This window comes from Folsomia candida, unplaced genomic scaffold (genome assembly GCF_002217175.1).
Source record: "Folsomia candida strain VU population unplaced genomic scaffold, ASM221717v1 Fcan01_Sc018, whole genome shotgun sequence".
Taxonomy (NCBI): domain Eukaryota; kingdom Metazoa; phylum Arthropoda; class Collembola; order Entomobryomorpha; family Isotomidae; genus Folsomia; species Folsomia candida.
This window is the reverse complement of record NW_019091210.1, coordinates 1,851,313-1,870,190: the sequence shown is the minus strand read 5'-3', so window position 1 is coordinate 1,870,190 and position 18,878 is coordinate 1,851,313. Positions and strand designations below refer to the sequence as shown.

The 18,878-nt window shown below is 35.0% G+C and overlaps 1 protein-coding gene across 1 annotated transcript; it reads left to right on the top strand.

Annotated features, from left to right (window-relative positions):
* Nucleotides 1–17,435: 17,435 nt before the first annotated feature.
* Nucleotides 17,436–18,373, top strand: LOC118438054 (beta-centractin-like). The gene is made up of 3 exons (XM_035857749.1): nucleotides 17,436–17,502; nucleotides 17,567–17,959; nucleotides 18,017–18,373. The coding sequence occupies exons 2-3, from the start codon at nucleotides 17,786–17,788 to the stop codon at nucleotides 18,143–18,145; spliced, it is 303 nt and encodes a 100-aa protein (XP_035713642.1). The 5' UTR covers nucleotides 17,436–17,502; nucleotides 17,567–17,785; the 3' UTR covers nucleotides 18,146–18,373.
* The last annotated feature ends 505 nt before the right edge of the window (nucleotides 18,374–18,878 follow it).

Here is an 18,878-nt window from a genome sequence, read left to right as displayed (position 1 = left end):
TACTACGTACAATAGAAATAATAATAATAGTAACTTGCAGACAGTAATTATTTCACTGTATACCACGGAAGAAATAAAAAATTACTTGTGTGCATATGTACCTAGATTGACGCACTTGCCGAAGTGGTTGCGGCTGTAGGGAAGAGTGATTATGAGGTTTACATGGACGGTGGCGTTTCTTTGGGGCCTGATGTTTTCAGAGCGTTGGCACTAGGGGCTAAAATGGTAAAAGCTTTCGTTACGATTGATCTTATGAGGATAAGGATTTCAATGGTCTTATACCGTATAATTTGCGTAGGTTTTTGTGAGGAGAGGAGTCTTATGGGGATTAGCAGTGAGTGGACAGCAAGGGTAACAAGAGTATTGGATTTATACAGATCCGGATTGTATTTAACTTAAACTTTGCCTGGTACGTCATGAGCTAATATTTACATAATTATTTCAGATTCAAAATGGTAAATAATACAATAATTCCTTTATTGTAAAAAAACCTTTAGGTGTTGCAAAATCCTGCCAAATAAATTCTAGGCATATTCACCACAATGACACTATGTACAAAAATAATTAATATTTGCAGAATAATGAAAGAATAATGCTGAACAACAACCTATAGAAGCCGGTTTTCATTTTTTAATAAAATGAATTTGAATTTAAGTAATAAATACTAAATTGTTGCTTACCTCAATACTTGATATTACTGTTAAACCTAAATATATGTAGTCTACATAATCACTTATTGTGCTAACAATAGTCCTTGACATGCTTGAAGATACACAAATAAGAGCAAAACAGGTTTTGGGGAAAAATGTGAACGTGATTATGGCAAAAATTTCCAGCATAAAAGCATATTGTATCAATTTTAATACGACCAAAGTAAAACTGGTTATCCTTATAAAAATAATTCTTCCAAGAATCTCTGGCATTGAGCGTCTGACATCCAAAAGTATCAAACAGAACTATATTTACACTCACATTATAAATTAAAGATGAATGCAGATATTAACTTAATCGTTATTTTCGTCCTAATGGGAGGATATATTTCGGTAACGTTTACCACTAAAATTTCATCATACCTAAATATATCGAAAATTTCGAATTTTGATCAAACAATTTTTGCTATGGACAGGAATCCGAATGCAAATTTGGACACCCTGGAACTCCAGCTTCAGCCACAATTTTGTTAAATGGACCCTACACCTTGGAGTATTTCCAAGATATTGATAACTCTGCCAGAGATCACCCAATCTCAATAAATACTTCCTTGATTGGAAGCTATTCCAGTCTCGTGATGCTATCAGAGAATCAAAGGACAGTACAAGTCCTCCTGCAGATTTCGACTTTTCCGGAGAATTTGGGATTGACGAAGTCGAAATAAAAGATAACCTGGGTTGGACACGTCCGAGATAAAGAGTGTCTTAAGTAGCATTGTAAAAATGGCGCACTCCATAAAAACGGTCACCTCCAGAGAGAGTTGGGTGGTGATGATTTTGCAACTGTATCTCTACAATCAGAAAAATTACTGATGTATCGACTCGTATTTCGTGGGGCTGGTATCATTCATGAAACAGATTCAGTTTCCACTTCTCATCATCCCGCTGACTACATTGGAATTTCTCTGGAATTAAATCAGCCCTACTTTCTCTCAGGGATTGAGGTTGTCTACACGAAAGACAACGGTAGCAAACCGGACAGCATTATCTCCGAAGTGAATGCTGATTTTGGGGGTGACTACATTTGGCTGGTGCCACAATGGACTAGTCGACTGGACCAGGGGTTGACTTCACTCCGGATAGAATTGCAAAACACGGAGGACAAGGCTTTTAAAGATTTGGCCAAAGGGGCCGGTGGGCTTTATCGTTATTTGAAGACGGTGAAGAATGTCACGGTCAAGAAACGGATTAGCGAAGTCGCTTTGGGAGAACAGATAAGGGTGACGAGATTCCGGGTGGGAATCGGTGGGAGGGATGCACCTCAGATATTAACCAATATCGAAAGAAAGACTATCTGTACATCTGCTGGAAAACTGTATAAATAAATGTGACGATGTCGATTTCCAATATTTTATTTCAAACGATTTACAAAATTATGTTGTTTCTTTTCGAGATTATGTTATCAAAAATTCGAAACTTTATTATGTTAAAAATGTAAAATAAATGGACACAATTTAACCCCATTGCTTTCCGTATACCCAATTCGTGAAGTAGGGCGATCTTTTCATCCGAGTCATTAACAGAGACCACATTGCAGGGAATTGATATTGTTTGTAGCTTGAGATAATTCCGAATTGGTTTCTGAATCATGAGCAAAATCGGTTTGGTCTTTACTTGATGGGTCACGTATGGGTATTGCTTCAATAATTAAGTAATGGATGAGACATAAGAACAACATGAGAATGACTTTGGTTCCCATTTTTGTTGCTGCTCTGCCTGTTAAAAAAACAGATTATTAATTTTAAAGTTCAAAAATAATCTTAAGGGAGGTTTACCTTTATACTATAACTATTTTAAGAGAGTAAAATTTTAAGTTTTTGTTCTTGCAATGTCGTTAGAGTCTTGTTACACAGAAAATGATAAGAATTATGAGTAGCATAAAATATATATTCTCTGTGAACGTGATCACTTGTGAGGTTCTGCATTTTTAACGACAGACTCAACTCAGTTTGCTAATTTAAATTGAAAAAAATAAACAATTAAAAAATAAAGAACCACATAATTAAGCTGGTCAACTAATACGTATGGATATGACGAACACAAAGTCACTCAAAGCCATTAAGGAATTCCTGAGTAGTGGCGAAACGGTCAAGTAAATAAGTAATACACGCATCTCGTCTTTATGACTTACTTAATTGTCTTTTATGCAACCACTAACTGATAAATGGCTCTTAGAGAGTAATGTGAGGGCAATTATGTCAATGCATATATTTACATACATATGGCAGTTACAATATATGCTCATCATAAAAGTTCAATTGAAGTCAAAATCGGTGAAAATAATTCAACATCCTTTATTATTTTTTTTATGCTGTATAAATAATTGGAGATGACAAAGTGCAAGTCAATATGTAAAGATCATACTTTTCACACAATGCAAATATGGAACTCGACTAACAGTCATTAGTTGAATGACAACCAAAGTGAGATGCTAAAATTCTAGTTACACTATTAAATTTAAATTGGAAACTTATAATTTGCTTTTTACATTCATACAAGAAAAGATTTTATATAATTATATAATGTATACTAATTTATACTAACTCTAATACTAAATTTGAAATGTATAATTAAAAGATTACACCGAAACCTTAACTTAAGTTGGACTTAACTTAACAAAATTAACTTTGAAAGCAAAATTGATTCTAACTATAAATCCTGCATTCTCGCAAGAAATCCTTACGTGTTGTCCAATATCGATTTCCTTCCAGATAATTTCAATTAATAGATAATTTAGTGTAACTTAAGCTTTGCTATGGAACATTCGATGCAAAAATTACGGTTTCTAGAAATATTTTGCAAGAACTGGGCCAACAGGTGAAATTTGACAAAGCTTTTGACATTCCAACAGCCTTCGGAATGATGGCATGAAGTTTTTAAATTATATGCTTTCCGTAATTTCATGGTTATCACGAATATGCAGGAAAGTGATGCAAATATTTGCCAATTTCGTTGTAAATTGAAAAAACTTGCGATATTTCCTAAATTTAAAATTTGCACTTTTTTTTAATTTAACAAGGTTTCAATGTTATGTTTAACTTTGTTTAAGCATTGAAAAAAGTTTTCAAAATAAGAACGTTTTCCTTATTGCAACAAAATGAGCGAAAAATTTCAAAATTGAAACTCATAATTTTTCAGGAAAAAAGATAACACTACCAATGCTTGTTTATTTTAGAAATTATTTGGTAAGTATCTCGATTTTATAAACAGTTGTCATTGGTCATATTTCATATTATCTTTTTTCATGAAAAATTATGAGTTTCAATTTTGAAATTTTTCGCTCATTTTGTTGCAATAAGGAAAACGTTCTTATTTTGAAAACGTTTTTTAACACTTAAACAAAGTTAAACATACCATTGAAACCTTGATCAATTAAAAAAAACTGCAAATTCTAAATTTAGGAAATATCGCAAGTTTTTTCAATTTACAAAGAAATTGGCAAATATTTGCATCCCTTTTCTGCATATTCGTGATAACCATGAAATTACGGAAAGCATATAATTTAAAAACTTCATGCCATCATTCCGAAATCTGTTGGAATGTCAAAAGCTTTGAAAAATTTCACCTGTTGGCGCAGTTCTTGCAAAATATTTCTAGAAACCGTAATTTTGCATCGAATGTTCCATAGCAAAGCTTAAGTTACACTAAATTATCAATCAATTGAAATTATCTGGAAGGAAATCGATATTGGACATGACTTAAGCATTTCTCGTGAGCATACATGATTAATGCATAATTTTAATTTTAATTATACGAACTAACAACCAGCACTGCTGATCACTATATATATGTAGCCGAATTATTAATTCGGCTAATTAACTAGTAATTCAGCTAATTAATTTAAGTATTAACTTGTAATCGAATTATTAATACAGGATATATAAATGTAGATGAAATTTGATGGAAATTTGTAGACATTTAAAATATTTAAAGAACTCGGGGAAATGGGGGCCAGGGATTAATATGCCGGGTGGTGTCATCGTGCTCCAAATGGGCATCCAACCACGCTCCAAGGCCATCCAATAGTTGTGGGACCTGTTAAGCATTTTTCAATTATTAATGCAATTATAACTTTTCGGCCAAATTTTAAAAAATCCGATTTTTCTTCGATATTGGTGAAGAAACATGAAAATTTATTTATAATGTTCACAGGGTGGTTTAAATAGATCGCTAAAATGGAAAATAGCGAGGTATCGAACGAAGGATTCGATGACTAATTACTAAAAAATCGTTAAAATCAGCACATGCTTAAAAATTTCTCAGATCTGGCAATTTCTTTCAAAATTATGGACGAGATTTTAGTAAAGGTCATTGCCCGCTTAAAAAAAACGTATACTCCAGATTTTACAAGTTTTTGAGCGATGAGATTTCAAGTTTTAAACTGAAGCTCAACTGAAAAACTGGAGATCAAAGCTCTCAAATCAACGCCATTCCATTAATCAACTTGTTGCCTACAAATGCGTCGTTCAGAATTTTAAAATAAATTTCCAGAAGCGAAAAATGATTGAAATGGTGCTAATTTTGATTTTGTGCAGTGAGTTTAATCTAATTTTGACGAGGTCTAATTTCAGGAAAATTGATATTCACCGAAACTGGATGACTTTAGTTTTAAAAAAATTCTGCAATTATATTAATCAGCTCACTAGTTACAAATTCGTCGTCCATAATTTTTGTATTAATTCGCAGAGATGAGAAATTATCAGAAACATGCGTGTAACAAAATCTTCCAAACTTTGACTCAAAATTTGTTTTCCCCCTAACCCTCCAAAAGTTTTCGAGGAATTTTTGAATATTCCCCAGAATTTGTCGGAAAGTTTCTGTTAAATGTAAAATGATGTATTTATGAAATTGTTTTATGTATTTTTGTAAATTGTTGAGTATGCGTCTAAGATTGCCCCGTGACGTGGTGGTGGTTGCCATGGTGACGTCAGGGTGGGATTTTGAGTGCGCGTCGTCATTTGTTATAAGTCGTAGTAAGTAAGTAGGTAGAATTCTACACAGTCGAGTTTTAGTCGTTGTCAGAGGCAGACATTTTGGATTTTAGTCTTCGTGGTAGGAAATCAAGAGTAAGAATTGTTAATTCTTTGTAATTGATGTCCACGATTAATTTGTCGTTATAGTAGTCACCAATCAACTCGTGTTAGTGCAGAGCTCTGAATTGTGTTGACAAATTAGTAATTTGTTGGAAATAAAATCTAGTTTAAGCAGATAAAATAATCGTATATTCACTCAGTCACTTTCTTTAATTCCAACGAGCAAAGCACAATTAAATATTCGTAAAGACACTATACTCCGGGTAGGTGATAGCTTGGTTTTTACAGTTTCAATTCCTTCCACCAAAATACACTTTTGCCCCGGCTTCCCTCCAACCTATCTCGAAAATTTCGGAATTTTTTGCCAGAATCACCACATTTTAAAAAAATGTGGTGATTTTGGCAATGATTCATAAAGTCCTACGTTAAACTAGCTTGTATATAAAATCTTACCTGGTCACCCTGGGCCTGATATTGGCGAAATCGGTGATTGGCCCCCTCGAACACAATCACGTCGCCAAGGTCAAACCGCCCATTTCGTAAGAGCACTGGAGGGGCAGCCCCAAGCAGGTCCTGCGCCAGGTGGAACGAGGTCTGCGTCATCCTCATGGCGTACATGAAACTTATGGTTGGATCACTAAATCAAACCCAAACAAGGTTAAAAATTACCCCAAACGTGAATTATTTCGATACATTAAATATTAAATAAACTAAAAGTCATGCAAATTAGAAATATAACTGGACGGTGAGCTTCTTCAGCCAGTTTTTATGAGTTCCAATTCTTTGCAAGACTACAAGAACGTGAGATCTCCTCCTTCAAAAACTTTAAAAATCTAGAGCGTGTATTTTAAAAATGAGCAAAAAATCAACAAACAATCAGGAGAGAACAGTATGACTAGAGCAAGTCGTTGGCAATTTGAAAAAAAATGCCATTCCAGATTTTGACAATTATTGAATGAGGACTGAAGTTTAATGTCTTCAGAAAAATTGGAACTCGTGAAAAACTGGCAGGACTCGGTCATTCATCACCAAAATAGTCAATAAAATCAACACACGTTCAACCATTTCTCGGATCTGGAAATTTACGCCATAAGACACGCACAAAAATAATAAGGTTTCGTTATTCTCAAATTTGATCAAATTATGTAAAGCTGAATGACAACACAAAATAAAATACGCCACACAATACGTACAAAAATAGACCGATAATAATTAAATTTCGTAATTATTTTCCATCATAGATCTGACAGTGAAATAGTCTAAATTTGTTGAGATTCGGTTTTTCTGAGCGATTATTCCCTAACGAAAATAAAATCTGTCATGATTATCAATTTGCCTCAGTAGTAAATATTATACAGTGGAATATTTTCGGAAGCGTCGGCGGAGTTGAGTTCGGATATGAATAACCATGCTAAAAATTCTCCAGCGTTATCATTATTTTTCTTAACACGATTATATTACACATTAGAATATGAGAATAAAGACAACGCCAAAAGTTTGAAAATATTTATCATATCAATAATTGCAGATGTGCATTGATTTTGCCAATTTATATACGTATGTACATATGTACATATATGTCAAAATGCATCTCTTTTTCTGAATTTTATTCTAGAAAACCAAAAATTCAAACAACAATCCCACTTATTTGGATTGATTGTGACTCATGAGTGTCAAAATCTGGGGTGTATTAATATTTTTAAAAAATTCCTAACGCCACAACTCCACAAGTTTGTGGTTCATAATTTTAAAATTAATTTGCAATGGCGAGAAATTAATAAGAATGTGCTGATTTTGGCCATTTTAGGGATTAGTCATGGAGTCGTGAATATGTCAAAAATATATACAAAAAGTAAAATGTTTGGGGAACCACATACGTCATTCGGTTTCCTAATATGCCGCGGAATTGCTGAAGCAGAAAGGGAGAATTTGCCTGGTCCACGAAAAGCAAGAGGGCTTTCATCCCGGGACCAGCGTTCCGCACTCTTGTATTGAACGTGACCCCCTGGTGTAGCATTATAATATTTCCAGGGGGGTCTTCTGCAACCGCGGGGGGAGGTTGGTCGGGTTCCGGGGGTGGCTGATCGGGTTCCGGGGGTGGCTGATCTGTTTCCGGGGGTGGCTGATCGGGTTCCGGGGGTGTGTTATCTAAAGTGTGTGAGTGGGAGGAGCGAAAGAAAGTACTCGACGGTCCACCAATGTTATGTATGCATTTAGAGGAGAGATGAGAGAGGAGAGATGTGTAGTTTAGGAAGGCTTTATTAATAATCAAATGTGGTTGCATTATTACATTGCATTTTGCATACTATGTATGTACCTAACACTACGTATATACCTAACAGGTGGCTGATCGGGTTCCAAGGGTGGCTGGTCATCGTCGTCGTCCTCACCTTCCTGCTCTTCGTCCTCATCAACATCCTCCATATTATCGACAGGGGGGGCAATATTTTGGGGATAGAAGTAGTTTCTATACGCGAGTAAAAAAAAATATAAGTTAACAAAAAATTGTTCGATCGACTCGACATTCAAAACTTAAAGGTTAATTTACATTTAAATCTTATTTCTGAATTATTTTTATCGCCATCACCTAGTTTGACACGATGTGACCTGGCTCACTAAGATCTTACGATCGACTTGAAATTCAAAATTTAAGAGTTTTGTGACCTTAAAAACTTGCAGGGTCACATTTTATGCATTTCCACATTAGAAAATCATGTGCCGGTAGGGTTTTTTGTATTTCCGCAACATTTTTCTCGGAACTTAGTTGTTTAGTATGCATAAAACAATAAAACATTTGGTTGACAAAAATTGGTGAAAAAACGCCCAAGAAATTGCCATCCAAAGTCGATCATCGCATAATAAATTTTCCGAAGGAAACTTGGCACAAGCGGAAATTGTGGTGAAGCTGAAATTATCCGAATACATTGTTGCTCATTCGACAGTGTCTAGTGTACTTAACTCCGTTTGAATTGGATGAAAATATAAAAATATAAATTAGCCGGATTCCCATCCTCTATAATGTACCAGCCCCACAAAAAGGTAACGCGTACCGTTTTTGGAAAATCGATGCTCTGACAAATCAGGAAAACACTCACTTGTCAGACTAAACTCAAAGTGGACACGTTGTTAAAATATGCCAGCTGCATGCGAGTTGCGCCATCAACAACAAACTTCAAAAAGAGGTCAAAAAGGCCAGAGTTGACACGAAAAATAACTTTATCTCCAAATCTCTTGGAAAAGGACCCAGCATGCAGCCGACTTGAAACAAAAGTTAGGGATTTCAATCTTTCCTAATTCCCAGACACTGGTGACCATACGTCGGATATGAATGAAATGTATCTTTCTCTGACCTACAGCCAACACACTTTTTTGGGAATACGACGGTCGCTAATACGTCACGGAAGTCAAAGCATAATAGTCATATTTTCGGTTTTTTGGGGATATTCATATTCTCGATCACATTTCGGGATTTTTACACGCATTTTATAATTTCCGGCCAAATTCTAAGATTTACGTATAAAATTGCCAGAAAAGAACAACAAAACTGGATTTTATCACAATGATTCGTGGTGAGAAATTTACAGAAATTTGCATTCACTTTCGTAGTGTTATCAAATCCGGATACTCTGAATTATAAAAATCCGGATTCCGAATTTCATTACAAGAATCCAGACTTTCTTAATTTAAAGAATAATATTCATTTACGGTGCAAAGATACAAATAAACCGTTGAAAAATGGGTAGATTTCTAAAAATCCGTTCATATTATTTATCCTAGCTTGCTGGTATACCACATCTAACATCAAACGCACCTTTCTTAAAATTTCACGTTTTTCAGTACATCAATTGTGAAATATGCCAAGAAACAACATGGTTAGATAATTTTCAAAAATATTCAACATTTCAAAAAAGCTGAGAATACGATTGAATATGATCATGTAATTGTCTGACAGTTGCCTGATGGTTCAAATATCATGGAAATTAAATATAATAACCATAAATAATTCAAATCCGGATTTAAATCCGAATTTGGGTACCGACGAAAGCGGGTAAATCCTGATTTGAAAATTCGGAACGGATTTGATAGGCCTAGTTATGGCCCACAACTTGTGGGCAGAATGGAGGAATTAGACTGTCTATCTCACATTTCTGAAAATAAACCCGTGCGCCCACACAACCCTTGCGAACTTAAGGGTCCCAAACACACCAAAATTGACCCAACCCTTGCGAAACTAAGTTTCAGGCACCGCTCCTGGGCCCCCACTACCGGCGTTTGGTCCCCCTAAATCCCCGTTTTTAAAATGAACGACATAGGGTCGACCCATATATCAAATTGAAGTGTAGATCATTTCTAAATAAAAAATTCAAAACTTTCCCGCTCTAAATTTTGCAGAGAAATCCAAATATGCGCAAAAATCGCATTTATTTCTCACTTTTTGTGCATATTTTGAGTTGGCTGCAAAATTTTGAGTGGGGAATTGGGGAATTTTTAACTTTCCAGGGGTCTCTATGATGTTTTTTTTTCTCACAATGGCTTCATGAAGCTGACATTTTCAGATTCTCCGGACTTTCTTATGCATGTTTTAATTTTTACACTAGACACTTCTTCCTTCCAGCATTCTCCGAGTCTTTATCAAACAAATTCTGGTACTTAGGTTAAACTAATTTCGCGAGTTCGTCGTCTTTGAAATAGTGTAGGAAATTTAATCTTAATTGAAAACTTTTGAAATTTGAAGGATGCATAGTTAGATACATTTAGCATACTCTATAAACATTTCAGATTTCGAAATTTTTCGACCACTCCCCCACTAAAATACCAAAATTTCTAGGGCGAGAACCATAGTTCCTGTTCTCAGCAAACTTGCAAATTCACAAAGAGTCTCAATTGAAATGAAAAGACTAGTTACATACATCCAAAATACCAGCCATCCAGTGATGAGGGGAACGCCCAGGACCAGAAAACCAATGGCGAAGAGGATGGTTGTCACGTTGGGCCAACTATTCTCAACCTCCGCCTCTTTCCTGTCAATAAAAATATTGCAAAATCAACATAATTTTCCATACTAAATTTTCGAAGTAATTTTTAACCAAAATCAAGATTTTTCAAAAGATTTGAATAGATACATGCATTGGATGAGGTGTCATTCGTTCGTATCGTAATAAAGCGTGATTATTTATGGTAATATACAGATTTTGACTGGACCAATTTATATTTTTCCTGCTCAATGGTAAATAGACCCATATTTTCAGATTTTTTTAAAATGTGTACTTGCGTTTTAAGGAATTTCTTCTCAATAAAAAACGTATACAAAATTTAAAAAAAAAATAATGAAATAGAATAATAAGTAAAGGTAAAAAATTCTTAGTAAAAAATTTGACTGAATTAAAGCAACAAACTTTACACGGCTTAAATAAAATTAAATATTTCGGAACAACTTGTTTACCTTCTATAATGGTTTTCCACCGTGGACGTGACGTAGGCAATCGCGCCCGCCTTGCCCGATTCGATTGCTAGGTCGTAAACTAAAAAAATGATGATGCAAAAATAATCTACTAATTATTTTAAAATAGTTATTGTGCGTATAATGTTCACGGGCAATAAGGTGAGATTGTTTGTTACTTTGGATTTTTTGTCATTTTGGGTCAAGGTTGGTAAAAAATTTTGCATGCGATTAATTGTATTGTATTGTTGCGTCAAAAGTTTTTTTTCATACCGACATTCATCTTTCTAAGACCAATTTTTCGAAGTTAGAATCCTATCCGCCTATAAAAGGGATAATATATAATTATTTAGGTGTACACATACATGCTCTATTGCAAAGGACTTAAAATTGCCAAAACCATCACATTTTTAATCGTCCCTCGGCTGTGGGAATTTATTTTAAAATTCTGAAAGACAAATTTCTCGTCACTCGTCAGTGAGGTGATTAATAGAATGGCGACGAGTTTTTTAAATCCAGTTTGGACGAGTACCAACTTTTCTGAAGGCTTCACAAAATTGGATCTCATGTACCCCTTCAAAAACTGATGAAATTCGAGTTTTAAGATGCCTTCAGAAAAATTGGAACTCATCGAAACTGGCTCAAAAAACTCGCCGCCATTCAATTAATCAACTCACTAACTACAAATTTATCGTCTAGAATTTTGAAATAAATTCCTAGAGAAGAGAAATAATTAAACATTTGCAGATTTTAATCATTTTGGCGATGAAATAAATGTTTGCGAAAAATTTTTAAACGTTTTTCAAAAGTTACACGGACCTAACTTTCGTGGCCCAAGAAGAGGCTGGCTTCACGTCTCGAACTGATACAAGCCTTGGGGAGGGACGCTATAAAGCCCAGGTAGTAGTCGGACGTTGTGGGTGGTTTTGTCGTGCGGCTGATGGCGTTGCGATGGACTCGGAATCACTTGTCTGAAAGAAAATTGAGACAAAGTCAAGGAAAATTCTAGCCATATTTTTCAGCGTTTTGTTTTTTGCGGGTTTACTGCATTTCTTGCACAGCAAAAGAGAAAAATGCAAAAGTGAGGTGCAAGAAAGTGCGAGAAATCCGAGGTGCATCAAATTTCAAGAAACTCGAGGTGCAAAAACCGCAAGAAATGCGAGGTGCAAGAAACTGGTAGAAAGTGCAGGAAATATATCTAGCCCCACGCCGTACGAAAATTTTTTTGTGATGGGGCGTCGTTTCTTTGCGCCGTGCATTTCTTACAGGTCGAACTGGTTGCAGAACTGAGAGAAACCACTTTCTCCCCTTATTTCTTGCAATTGGTTAAATTCACCCGAAAGACTGATGACAGGGAAGAGATTTTGCATACCTTCTTGGCACAAATCGACCCTGCTTTTTTGGGGGATTTCTCCTTCCTACATACAATGAGGAGATAGTTGATGTCCTCTTGAGGAGCTGGGATTGTCGAGTGAAATTGGGTTAATGTTGTTGTAATTCTAGGGATTATTATTATTCGAATGTGATAATGTGTTGGTGGAACCAGACGAGCTTTTGCCTTTTTTCTTGGTTCTATAAATTACTGCATACAATTGATTTAAATCTACACGAAGGTGGTGAATGGACCGGGAGAAGCAGGAGGATTCCTAGAAATTGAAATGGGGGAGCAGTTAATTCAAGACTTTTAACTTATGAATGGAAGGATTGTCAAAATCTGCACATTTTTAATCACTACTTTGCTCTGGGAAGCGAGCTTAAAATTCTGAGCGACAAATTCGTAGTCAGTATGTTGATTAAAAGAATGGCGGCGATGTTTTTGAGTCAGTTTCGACGAGTTACAATTTTTCTAAACTTGAACTCTCTTTAAAAAACTGTCAAAATCTGGAGTGTGTATTTTTTTATTTGACAAAGACTTACAGTACAAGTTTGTCGTCCAAAATTGTAAAACAAAATCCCAGATCCAAGAAATAATTAAAACTGTGCTTATTTTGGCGATAGGTCATCAAGTCATACATACATACCTCTTGAAAACTGTTCACTAAAGTTAACGGTACGTCAACATCCTGTCACTGCAATGTTTGGAGGATGGATGGCAAATTTTGTCCTCGACTTGGAGCAGGAGTGACTAAAGGAGAAAATGAGACACAATTTTAAGTTTACTTTTAAAAGGAGCATACCTATACATATGTACATACATATGTATGTACATATTTAATTATTAACGTAGGACTGGATGAATTATGACCACAATCTTCAAAATCATCGCATTTTTAATCATTTCTCCTCTCTGGGAATTTGTTTTAAGTCTAAATTTGAGAACCAGGTTGTGGTAAATTTCGTAAAAAAATAACGCTCGCAAATTTGTCGTCCAGAATTCTAAGATAAACTCCCAGAGGAGAGAACTGACTAAAATTGCGTTTGAGTTTTTGATTAAATAAGTTAGTTACGAGTCATACGTAGATTAATTAATTTTGAAATAGTGTCGAACATAATTGTAATTTTTGAAATATGTACTTTTTAGAATTAAAAAGAACAAATTTTACCTGTTAGTTTAGAATGATGAAATTAGAACTTTACTTTACTTTAGTTTAGAATGATGAAATTAGAACGGTATGTTTCAATTGTATGCCCCTTCCAATTCACTAGATATATTTTTATGTAACTTTAACAAAATTCTCAGAAATATTGGAATAAAATATTTTTCGGTTTGGAATATTTGGCGAGAATGATGAGGAAATGGGGAGGCAAGGCGTGGTCGTGCGCAAAAAAGCATGAAAAAACGGACATAAAAAATGTGGTGCATTCGCAGTCAACATCATTTTGCCATCCATAACTCCGCAATCTAAAAAAAATTTTGAGACAATTTAACAGGGTTGGCCAAGATAATTTAACAAGATACGAGATATCAGATATCAGATACAAGTTATATCTTGTATCTTGTATCTTGTGTAACGGAGTTTATCTTATCTTTTATCTTGTATCTGAACGTTTTTCAAACAGTATTTTGTATCTTGTATCTTGTATCTGGAGAATTTATTTCAATCATATTTTATTTGAAATACTAGTCAAGATACAAGATACTTTTTTAGTGAAAAATCTGGAAACTTGCATATTTGGTAGTATTAAAACTTGGAATTATGAAGATTTAAAAAACTCAGTGTGCAGCTTTACCGAGCCGGACGCAAGGTTCTGTTGTATAACGTCGTAATATTTATTTATCCACAGTAAATAAACCCTCGCACGTTGGCAAATTTTGTAATTTGCATTATATTCCTAATTTGTACCACCATTAGAGCAATTATTTCAAATTTCAACTGAATATACTAGTAATAATAATTTCAGTTCCATAGAATAATTTTAAAAAATCAGTATGGGTCACCACAGATGAAATCCTCATATTTGTTTATAAATTGTAAACAGGGACTTGCATTATAAATTACAATGCCAGTTATGAGTGGTATACTATCATTATTAACAAGTTACTCGGCTACAATACAAAAAATCAAGTGGTGCTTCGTTATTTCATGTTTTTTTTGCTAGCTCCGAATAATTTATCTTGTATCTTGAAAAAATTATTTCAAATAAATATCTTGTATCTTGTATCTGGGATCACAGCAGATAAAATTTATCTTGTATCTTGTGTAACTCTAATTATTTGTATTTAGTATCTTGTATCTTGGGTTTCGTTCAAAATATTTTGTATCTTGTATCTTGTATCTTTGAAACAAAATATCTTGGCCAACCCTGCAATTTAACCCTTTTTTAAATATTTATGCAAATTTTTATTCTATGTATGCCTAAAATAAGCCAAATTTTGACAAATTTTACTTCTCTCATGACAAAATATGACCATGGGAATTTGTATTTCTATCCAGCACAAGAGAAAATTAATAAAATTGAATGATCAGTATCAGTACACAAAAATAATGCCAGCTATAATTTTATTCAAGGTACATACATAAATATACAATGGAAATTAATTGCATGCAATTTACAACTAGTGTTGCAATGCATGCATGCACCTGGATTGGATGCCGGAGAACTGCCCAGTGGGCAGTGGCGCAAGAATTGGACTTGGCTATCTTGCCTGTATGTGCACCACTCAGAATAATGGAGTACGGTCATGTCATGAATTAAGTGTGGCAGGCCGAAGAGATTTAAATTTATTCATTAAGTAAACTTGGCAACTTTGCGAATTTTGATTTTCATGCAAAATTTAAATCCCAAATTAATTTGAATTTGTTTCATCACAGATGCAAAATTGAACAACCTTTAACTCGGCACGAGTTCAATAAAATTGATTCCACTTGAGACAAAAATTGGTCAGGTTTTACAAATTTAATTCCATTATTTATTGATGATAAGATTTGAGTTATTATTGCTCATTTATAAAAACATTGAATTAGATGGAAGTCTGCGTAATTTTTATAATTAAGTAACAAAAATTGTGTTACAAAATGATATCCAATTTGGATAATCCAAATTTTAACATAATTGACGATTTCGCTTTGAAGCATAATTTAAATTTAACTGATTTACATTCCTAATCCATTAATGGTTAACGATGTTAAATGTACATATTCTGGTTTGCAATTTGCAAGTATTTATTCCTATTTTAATTATTTTTAAAACTTGACCTAATTATTTCCAGCGCAGTGGGAACATTATCAGAACAATGGCAGCAAAGCTAATTCATCCTCCGGACGCTGTTTTTCAAGCCAAATTTAACACGGGCTCGGATATCTTGCCTTACGTTGATCGTCAAAGGTTAACTGCATTAACTGCAAATTGCTCAGTAGTTAATTGCAAATTTTAATTGCAGTACACTATTGGCGACACGTACACCTCGTGGGAGACGCTGGAAATCGTGTGTGAGGATGACTCCTACTGGATCAAACCGGTCAAGGTTGGCAGTGTTTAATTTAGTTAATAATCAACTTATCCATTATTAAATTACTTATTCATCAATAAAAATACATAATTTAGCGGGGCGGAATTCTAAAAAACGGCTTAAAGCTGGACGACAAAGTCAGAACGAAGCTAAATTTGGCAACACATTGACCGTCACGAAGCTTCGCAACCGTATTTCTGGTGGACTTGCCAACTTCACGTTTGAGGTAAAAATACACTTCAAAACAAATCACCAAATCGGAGTAATACCTAATTTTGTGATAATTTTAGGAACGACAGTACCCTGAAAATTTGGATACGGATGGGATGAGTATTGACGGCGTTATCGACTAAGAACGCCACCTTCCCGAGATTCAGTCCTTCCTCGTGACACCAGAGATCCCGGAACGTCACAGTGATGCGGATTTTTGGGACACGTACTGCGATCTTATTGACAGTCTGCTTCCCAAGGAAGAAGGACAACGCTGCGAAACTGCAAGATATGGATGTTTTGAGGGATGATGTTCAACCTGAAATGCGTTATCGTCAAGATGTCTGACTGCCGGGAATATTTCCAAATGTTCGGAATGAATGGATGGTCAAACTGGAGGGGAAGATGAATAACTATGCAACTAATTTTGTTCATTGAAATGAATTTATCTGTATTCAATTAGTTAGTTAATGAGATGTTGCCCAATGAACAATGGAGTGTGAGATGAGATTTATGTAATTTAACTCCATTACATTTCATTATTTAATTTATACAGCAGTACTAATTATACAATTGTAATGATAGTATCTAGATTACTAATTGCAATTAAAAAGGGATATTTATCCATAGCTAAGAAATTAAGGTCTGTCAAGAATTTAATGGTTAAATACATAAGTATATACTCATCCATGCAGTTACATGAAAAATCTCACTTTTCCCACGTTAAAATCCATTTTTTTCTCAATTTCTTACCCAATATCGCCCTCATATTCCCAATTTTTGTATTTTATTACGCAAAAGTATAATACCTTTCAGATTTTATCGGGTTTTCCCAATAATTATCACTAATTCCAATAAAATCGGGGAAAAACAGTGAAATTCAGGGGGAGGGAGTTATTTAGAAAAGCTACGTTTTTTCCCACGATATAAAACTCGGTTTCTCACCCGTTGCTACAATTTCTTTCAAAATTTTTGTGCTACTTGATCCAAACTGATTTTAGGTATCATAATTACACAAAATTTTTCCATTATGTGCTCTATTTTTTATAAAAAATGGTAAAATTTAAAGGGATTGTATTTGCAGATTTACGGTCGCAAAAATACCCCATTGAGCAGGAAGCTCAAATTACTTAATCATCAAGAAAAATAATCTCGAGTCGTGGACGGAAGCAAAGTTTTTTTGACATTGCAGTTAATCAGCTTGTCGTGATTGTCAATGTGAGAAGGCAATTATTATGTATAAGGTTTAATTGGTCGTTAATGCGAGATTTGTCTAGTTCAGGGTTCCGGTATTATCAAGGCCGGATTTGTAGTGACTTACTGTAAAGCATTACAGTTCGTTGCTCGCATCAACTACCGGATTTGCTGGAGATTCCATTCCTAAATGTCGGTTTCCTAATTAGTGAGTGGTTGAAAATACGAGATAACTAAGTTGATAAGCAGTTTGTGAAGGTTTGAGCATTTTTTGAGCCGTGTGGGCCGCCCAAAGCACGTTCGAGTGATGGCCAGAGCTATGGAGGGTGACCTTTTCATCGGTCCAAAGGCGGAAGAGCACAGGGGCCTGTTGGTCATCCAGTATCCGGTGGAACATGGCATCGTCACGGATTGGAACGATATGGAGAGGATTTGGCAATGGGTGTACAGCAAAGATCAGCTGCAAACATTTGCCGAAGAGGTAAAGACAACAAAAAAAAACATAAATCGGTCATAATTTTGAAATATTTGTTCCCAGCACTCCGTCCTCCTCATGGAAGCGCCGTTCAATCCGCGCAGGAACAGGGAGAAGTCAGCCGAGATATTTTTCGAAACGCTAAACGCTCCAGCCTTGTTTTTGTCGATGCAGGCAGTTCTAAGCTTGTAAGAATAAGTGTTAACTTAATTCTATAAGAATTGATAATGGAGGTCTCGAAACACTTGGTCATAGATTTTGAGGAATAATCAATCATAAGTTTAATTAACGTGAACTTTGAAAAAGTCAATGGGTACGTTTGGCAGCGATATTTGCATCCAAAGAGGAGAAACTGCGCCCTAAAGTTGATAAGTCCTATACTTTCCAACTTTACTGCTCGTTTCCTCCTCTTTGGAGGCAAATATCTCTGCTAGACGTGTCTATTGGAAGATGGTGTAGTTTGCAAATTTCGAATTAATCAAATTTACGATTGATTCACACTATTATGCTCAAAATCAGAGAGCATACGATGGGCGACCTTCAGTTTGAGTGATAATCATTTGATTAATGACTAATCCTTTAATTTAACAAAAAAAAAATTGTTTTATTTTGCAAACTTTAGTTTGAATATAAAATCCACTTATTTCTGTACAGAGTAACAATGTCTGTAAAATACATGGTAGTTTTAGATATAATAAACTTCATTAAACTTTTTTCCTGGTGGAAGTGTCCCCAGGAATGAAGCTACATTTCCACGTTGAACTGTAATGCCGAGTCGCTGGAGGAGAAAAGTTGTGGAGCGTGGTTCTCCAGTCGCGGTAGCGATCCGTTGTCCAATCTCTTTAATGAAGGATAACCCCTCCTGACCCCATGTACCTGTCGTCTCAATTGCAACGGGCATAAAGATGAATCGGTCCAGGAGAAA